General features: G+C 41.8%; 1 protein-coding gene across 1 annotated transcript in view; it reads right to left on the bottom strand.

The window, feature by feature from the left end:
* Positions 1-8,310, bottom strand: part of slf2 (SMC5-SMC6 complex localization factor 2) — a 109,390-nt gene that overhangs the window by 40,662 nt on the left and 60,418 nt on the right. Inside the window, exons 5-6 of the mRNA XM_043713065.1 lie at positions 2,431-3,383; positions 721-794 (exon numbers count right to left, since the gene is read on the bottom strand). Of these exons, the coding sequence (XP_043569000.1) occupies positions 721-794; positions 2,431-3,383 (1,027 nt within the window). The remainder of the gene's footprint in view (positions 1-720; positions 795-2,430; positions 3,384-8,310) is intronic.

Here is an 8,310-nt window from a genome sequence, read left to right as displayed (position 1 = left end):
CCAGGGTTGGAGGATTTGAGCTATAGGGAGAGGCTGGGGCTGTTTTCCCTGGAGTGTCAGAGGCTGAGGAGTGACCTTATAGAGAGGTTTACAAAATTATGAGGGGCATGGATAGGATAAATAGACAAAGTCTTTTCCCTGGGATCTGGGAGTCCAGAACTAGAGGGCATAGGTTTAGGGTGAGGGGGGAAAGATATAAAAGAGACCTAAGGGGCAACTTTTTCACGCAGAGGGTGGTACGTATATAGAATGAGCTGCCAGAGGATGTGGTGGAGGCTGGTACAATTGCAACATTTAAGAGGCATTTGGATGGGTATTTGAATATACCCATACATGGGAGGGATATGGGCCGGGTGCTGGCAGGTGGGACTAGATTGGGTTGGGATATCTGGTCGGCATGGACAGGTTGGACCGAAGGATCTGTTTCCATGCTATACATCTCTATGACTCTATGACTCTAAAAATAGCAGTAATGGTACAGGTACAACAATCAGGGTGCTGGTCCAAACCAGGTGATCAAAGATCTCAAAACATGAAAATAAATTTGACTCTACTGTATAATTAAAAATCACCACCAAGACACTTCACAAATAACAAAATGGATCCAGAGCTACAGAAGAGCTCAAAAAGTTGGACTTCATCAAGATTTTTAAATTTCAGCTCTGTGGTAAATAGAAACAGACTTAAAAATGCAAGAGTAGCCAAGATAAATAAACTCACCCCTCAGACTGCTGCTTCTCTTTAAGTAGGCGATCAAAGCTGTTTGAATAATTTGCCTGTTTGCTATTTTTAAACTGAAATTCAAAAGACATGATCATTAGGAAACGGGAAGGTGAGCATCATTCTAAAAACTTTTAACAATAACACTGGCAAAACAAAATAAGCTGTGTATCCTGACCCAATGGAGACAGGGAGGTTACTTCTTATATTGAACCTCACACCCAGTGCCTGTGCTACAGTTGTCACAATAGCTGAGCACAATAGTCAAGCAGTTGCACAGCCAAACCATATTCCCTTCTTGGCTGTGCTGAACTCATGGCTGGTTCAGCTTCAGCAGCCCACGTACTTGGGTGTTAGCAATTTCAATTCTTGCTGACCAGCACACAAGTCCTCTAAGACCTGTGCAATGAAATGAATTGCAGGAAATTAGAAATTTGACCCCTGCATATTTCTAACCAAACTGCTTACGAAATGCAGAAAAGACACTTGGATTTTTACATCTGAAATCGCACATATGAACAAAGACAGCATCTGCACTTGATACTCTTAGCGAAGTTGGACAGCAATCAACAGCAGGAGCCCTGTTAATGTCTGCAAAGCATCAAATCTAATATTTATGTTTCAGTTTTTCAGGAGGGTAACCTTGCTTATTATTGCAGCAACTGGTCAAGTGTTTTTACATGGATGCTCAGTCACGGAGTACTTTCAAGATGGAGATGAGCGATTCCTGCATATTAAATACAGCAAGGGAACGTAGGGATAACACAAGAGAATAGCACCGAGGTCAAAGATCAGCCATGACTCCCTCAAAAAGAGTTGAAACAAACAAAACAAAACAAACTGTTGGAGAAATTCAGCAGGTCTGGCAGCACCTGTGGAGGGCAAAGCAGAACAACTCTGAAGAAGGGTCACTGGAATCAAAATGCTAACTCCTTTTTCTCCCTCTCCACAGATGCTGCCAAGACCTGCTGAGTTTCTCCAGCAATTTCTGTTTTTGCTTGCTTCAGATCTCCAAGATCTGTAGTTCTTTGTTTTACCTTAGACTCAAAGGGCTGACTGACTGACACCTGCTTTTCTTTATGCTCTTATGTTGTTAGGTGCAGAATAGTAGCAGTCAAACTAGTTACAACCCAGGTTCATCACTATGGAACATAATAGTGCCCCTACAACAGTAAACTTTCATTTACAAAGAGAAATAATTCTTTGTAAACAGATTCTGAGCTACATGTTTTGTCTTTTATTTATTCTCCCTTTCCAGCCACCAGTATACCAGCTTTCAGTTCAAATTAGCTGTATTTTCAAATGTTTTTCTGGCCTATCCATTAAATCTCACCATAGAGCCAAAACCAAGTGAGAAAAGGTAAGGCACAAAGTTTACAGAAGGCAGGGATTCAGGTTCAATTCCACCCTCAGGCAACTGGCTGTGTGGAGTTTGCACATTCATCCAATATTTGAGAGTTTCCTCCGGGTGCTCCAGTTTCCTTCCACAGTCCAAAGACATGCAGGTTAGGTGGATTAGCCATAGGAACTGCAGAGTTACAGGGATGGGTGCAGGAATGCTGTTCGGTGAGTCAGCGTGGACTCAATAGGCCAAATGGCCTGCTTCCACACTGCAGGGATTCTACGATTCCATGAAGTTACAGACAAACAATGTCAAAGTTGGCTGATGGAAAATGACAGAAACTTCATAAGGCTTTATTATGAACTTACAGTGAACCATCCTGTGGGTGTGTTAGCTGTAGACGACGGAAGGGAAGTGTCAAGCTTTTCTGGTGTACTAGATACAGGCTTGTTACGCAAAGTTAGGAGATCATCCAAAGCCACAAGATTTTCATCTTCATCACTGTCTAAATTACAGTGATCATCATCGTCACTGTCCATGCTAATATAGCTGTCCCTCAGTTTCCTATCGCTTCCTTTACTGGTGTCTGATATGCGGACAGCACTGGACCGTCCCAACTGTCTCTTCTCTTGAGAGGATAAGGATCTACTTTCCTCATCCAAAGGCAAAACGGGTAAAGAGTTGGGTTCATGTCTTTGTGTTCTTTTACTGTCAAAAGGAACCAAACAGTGCCTACTAAGGAGCCCAGAGCGATTTTCTTTCGAAGAAATGACACTGTCCAGAGCAGACTTGGCCTTCTCCTCTACAGGAAACCTCACATGCACATTTGGAGGTTTGTTCCTTGATATTTCCTCATCCAGCAATGAATCAAATGGTAAGCAACTATGTGAATCTGGAAATTCATCAGCCTCAAGAGGCAGATCCTCATTTTCCAAATCACCATTATTGTGATCTTTCAGCACTCCATTGCAACCTGTTTCAGTGATAGCACTGCTGTATTTACCAGTGGTCCTGCTTTCACAGCTTTTCTTAGGAAAAGTCACATCTAAATGTTGCGATAGGGTGTCTCGTTTCTTTTTCCTGATGTCAGGTGATGAATTGCGCTTTCTTTTCTCTTTTGAATGGGAGACAGGCAAACTTGTAAAGCTGCTTTTTAAGCCATTCATTGAGCTTTTCCTCCCGGGATATGGAGGAAAGGAATGGTGCCGTTGAACTGCCTCTTTGCTGCAAACACTCTTCTCTAGGGAAAGTGAACCTGAAGGTAGGGTTTTTGTTACGAGCTTCAGAACAGATTCCTTCTGTTTAAAAAGATCGTCATTCCCTAAAAAGCAAAGACAACAGAAAAACATGAGTGCTTATTCAAGTCAAAAACAAGTTGACAAGTAGAGAAGACTTCCAAGATACAACTGTCTTTGAAATAAGAGAACCACCTCAATAACACGCTATTTTATTTATATTACATTTTTCCCATCAGATTTCAGAGGAAACCTCATCTCCATTAGTAGGCATTTGCAAAGATTCAAGGTTAAAAAATAGATAATAGGATGTGTTAAGTATTCAGATGCTGTTAAAATGTGGAAGGCAGGTGCCAGAAGATATTTACAGAAGCAGAGGTTCTAAACAGAGTCACACTATGTGACTTGCACCAAAAGAAAATCCACCCTTAAGCTTGTTTCTATAATTGTTTGTAACTATTTGGATATGTTATGATGCACCTTTGGGCAGGTGAGTGTTAAGCCAGAGCTTCGCCCAGAGATATGAACACTCAACTGTACAACCAGAGTCTTAGTCTGTTCCTATACAGATAAAGTACAGGTGAGATCCCTATCAACATGTACCACCTGAAAGTGATCAATACCCAACTGATAATCATCAGTTTGAGTTCTTGTAGCACAGCAGTGTTCCCCTCTAGGCTGGGAGACTTGGGTTCAAGTCCCATCTGTTCCAGAGGTGTGATCTAGTACATCCGAATAAACTGATTAAAAATATTCATATCAGTTGGGGGCAGCACAAAATAAAACTGCAAATTCAAGTTATATCAAAAAGATATTATGAGGGTAAATGATAAGACAGTGGCAGTGAAAAATTAAAAATACAACAGGACTAAAGAAATCAGGAAGTACAGCATGGCAGCTCAGTGGTTAGCACTATTGTCTCAGCGCCAGGGTCCTGGGTTCAATTCCATCCTTGGGCAACTGTCTGTATGGAGTTTGCACATTTTTCTTGTGTACGTAGGGTTTCCCCTGGGTGCTCTGATTTCCTCCCAAAATCCAAAGATTTGCAGGTTAGGTAGATTGGCCATGCTAACTTGCCCAGAGTGTCCATGGACGTGCAGGCTAGATGGATTAGACATAGGAACTGCAGAGATAGGGTAGGGTGGGTCTGGATAGAATGCTCTTTGGAGGATCAGTGTGGACTTGATTGGCCCAGTAGCCTGTTTCCACACTGTAGGGATTCTTCTGATTCAATGAAAGTCAATTAAAAAGATATGTAAACAAAAGTAAAAGCAAGGGAAACGTTGATGATCACACCTTCAATAGTGTCAAGTCCCTTCATGGAAGCATTCCACTTCATGGAAGCATTAAAAGAAAATTTTACATTTACACACACAAGGAGATTGGATGTCAGGTGACCAAAAGGTTTCTAAAAGAGGTGATGAAGGTTATCATAAAAGGTAAAGGAGTAAAATGCTTTAGAAATTCTGCAACTTAACAGTCTAGACATCTGAAAGCAAATTCACCAAATTGGGGGGGAATAAAGAGATGGAGGAGGATGAAAACCGGAGAAGTGCAAGAAGTCAAAACTGGAGGGGTGCAGAGATCATGTGTCAGGGGGTGGGAAGTAACAAAGATGGAGAAGCAATTGGGAGGGGAGGGGACAGACAATGAAGGAATTTGAAGTTGGGGATGCAAAAAATTGAAAAATTAAAGGCATTGTAGGATCAGGAACCAATGCTTGAGCAGAGTAGCAATGGATGAACTGGACAAAAACTTCACACATCAGCCAGTAACATCCACCCTGAAGCTTTACCAAATGCCTACTTAGAAAAACATGGCAATTTGTAGATTTTCCAAAAAAAATGTCAGATTTATTTAAATAAGGTGAATCATGGAATAAGATACCAAATTTAGCCTTGAAGCTGTAAGTGCAACCTGGTATTTAAAGGGATTGGGAATATCACCATTCAGTCTGCTTTTATAATGTATTGGAGGAGAAAGTGAGGACTGCAGATGCTGGAGATCAGAGTTGAAAATGTGTTGCTGGAAAAGCGCAGGTCAGGCAGCATCCAAGGAACAGGAGAATCGACGTTTCGTTCTTCGGGCTCATGCCCGAAACGTCGATTCTCCTGCTCCTTGGATGCTGCCTGACCTGCTGCGCTTTTCCAGCAACACATTTTCAGTTTATAATGTATTGGCCTTGTTGAGCTTAGTGAAACCCTACCATGCACAATATTTGATTTTCTGTTTCCCTCTCCAGCTCAAATGCGGTTTACCTTACTACTAGTTTACATGGGACATTGTTTTCATGCTGTGATCTGTTTGCAATGGCCTGTAGTGAAACGATAGTGCAATATAATGCAACATGTTAAGCATTTATTTGCCTGCCTGCATAACGTGTTCTGAAACATACGATTACGCTTGCACAGATGGACATTTGAATTTTGTTTCAATTTCTGTTAAATGCAAACTTGTCCTTTTAGGTGGGGTTTTAAAAAAGTCGAGTTGCACTACCAATTCACTACAGACCATTGCAAACAGATCACAGCATGAAAACAGGATGTCCCAATGTAAATTAGTAGGAAGGCAAACTGCATTTGAGCTGGGGAGGGAAACAGAACACGAAATATTGTGCGCAGTAGACATTTTCAACAAGCTCAATATATTATTAAAGCAGACTGAATGGCGATATTCCAAATCCCCTTGCATACCAGGTTGCAATTACAACTTCAATACTATACTTCCACCTATTCCATGCATTAGAAAACTAAATGGGGAAATACAGAGACAAAACAAAGCCATTACAGCTCTATTCTTGACACTTAAACTTACATGAAGTCTTGATTTGCTCGTAACAGGGTCCTTATCAAGTGAAAATCAGATCTGATTGTGTAGGCATTTAATTGATAGATTTCCAGCCATCCGTGAAGCATTCAGTTCCACTTTTAAAACTTGATTTCTCAGCATGGTTTGCCTTTCTCTCCCAAGAAACTAAATTGAATCTTAAGCACCACTGACATGAAGCAAACCATCAATTTTTTATGTTGCAGATCATAGAAATATTGAATCCCTACAGCGTGGAAGCACTTTATTTGGCCCAGGTCCACACCCATCCTCCAAAGAACATCCACTCTCCTCCTGTAATCCTGCAAGTACCATGGCTAACCCACCTCGACTGCATGTCCCTGAACACTATGGGCAATTTCCCATAGCCAATCCATCGAACCTGCACATGTTTGGACTGTGGGAGGACACCCACACAGACACAGGGAGAACGTGCAAACTCCACAAACAGTTGCCCAAGTATGGAACCAAACCCAGATTCCTGGCACTGTCAACCACTGAGCCATCTTACTTAAATGAGGAGCTCTGTTCACTTCTATCAGCAAGCAGGCATAGCACACCTCGCTGAGTTAACACGGGAGTACCTGTGACGTTGTTTCTGCCCAAACTGGGGATCTTTCACGTGTTAGACAAACGTGATAACCACCACACTACAGAAACACGACACTTGTGAGTTAATGTTTTCCCACAAAGCCTGCCTAATTAAAATCTGCATTATTGTTTTAGTCTGGCTTTCATGAGAAGTTTTTGTATCACCTTCTCTGGTTTCCTTTCCACGCACATTATCTCCAGTGGAATGGAGCTCCAGTCAACTGGTTGGCAAGCACCATTTACAGCTTACGACAAAACCCACGCTCAGAGGGTTAATTGCTAAGCTATCCCAAGCCTGCTCAGTTTAACCATTTGATTGAGGGGCTCGATAGCTTCAAAAAAAAACAAATAATACAAGCATGACCCAATAATGAGATCTCAATGAGGAATGTCCCCATCTTCAGGTTCTTACCATCTGAGGAGTTAAGCACTTAAAATCTAACATGTACTGCACAAGATAGCAGTGCAAACAGAAAAGTCTCAATCCCAAAACTCTGGTATCTATGGTAAAATATTCCTATCCTTCCCATAACAGTTAACAAGCAAAAAGAAGCAGCATGCTTAGTATTACTCACAGGGCTTTAATTTATTTCTTCCACCAGTATCTGCAAGGATAATATTTTAGAGAAAGTAGTTAACTGGGAGGGAAGGAAATCTAAATGAAAATAGGTGTTTTAATACCTTTTATTTTACGTAGAATGGTGATCATTCTTTCCAGAAAGACATAGGAAAATTTGGGCCAACCTTAGTGGAGGTGGTGGTATAACGAAACTGGTGCTTGGCTTATAATCCAAAGGCTCAAGCCAATGCTGTGGTGACTAGGTTCAAAGCTCATTATTGTAGTTGATGCAAATTTGAATTTGACTAAATGAATCTGGAACACAATTCTAGTCTGTAGTAATGATGACTATCACAGCAATCATTGCTTGTTGTTAAAAAGTCCATCTGGTTTGCTAATGCTTCCTCTGGAGAGGAATGTCTGCTGGGTAGCTCAATTTGGAGATGTCGGTGCTTGATGGGATTGCTGCCTCACAGCACCAGGGGCCCGGGTTCAATTCCAGCCTCAGGCAAATGTGTGGAGTTTGCACATTCTCCCAGTGTCTGTGTGGGTGTCCTCCCACAATCCAAACACGTGCAGGTTAGGTGAATTGGCCATGTTAAACTACTCATAGCATCCAGGGATGTGCAGGCTAGGTGGATCAGCCATGCAGGATTACAGGGATAGGGTACGGGGTTGAGTCTAGGTGGGAGGCTCTTCAGAGAGTTGGTGTGAATTTGTTTAGCCAAATAGCCAGTTTCCACACGGTAGGCATTCTATGTACAAAGTATTTGACAATAACACTATGGCTGTCATAGACAGTAAATGCAAGAAAAGCTTGGAAATACAGAATGGAACCAGTAATTCTAGGGAGACTCCGAGCTTTTGGCAGATGACTAAATGGGAAAATGCTGCCTCTTATGAAACTGACCCAGTTTCCACAGAAGCAGCATTTTGAAGCCAAGAAATATAAACTGCAACATCCACTAGAGTCATCGAGATGTACAGCATGGAAACAGACCCTTTGGTCCAACCCGTCCACGCCGACCAGATATCCC

The sequence above is a fragment of the Chiloscyllium plagiosum genome, chromosome 22, assembly GCF_004010195.1.
Source record: "Chiloscyllium plagiosum isolate BGI_BamShark_2017 chromosome 22, ASM401019v2, whole genome shotgun sequence".
Classification (NCBI taxonomy): Eukaryota; Metazoa; Chordata; class Chondrichthyes; order Orectolobiformes; family Hemiscylliidae; genus Chiloscyllium; species Chiloscyllium plagiosum.
Note: the sequence above shows the minus strand (reverse complement) of the source record. Positions and strands in the feature narration are given on the sequence as shown.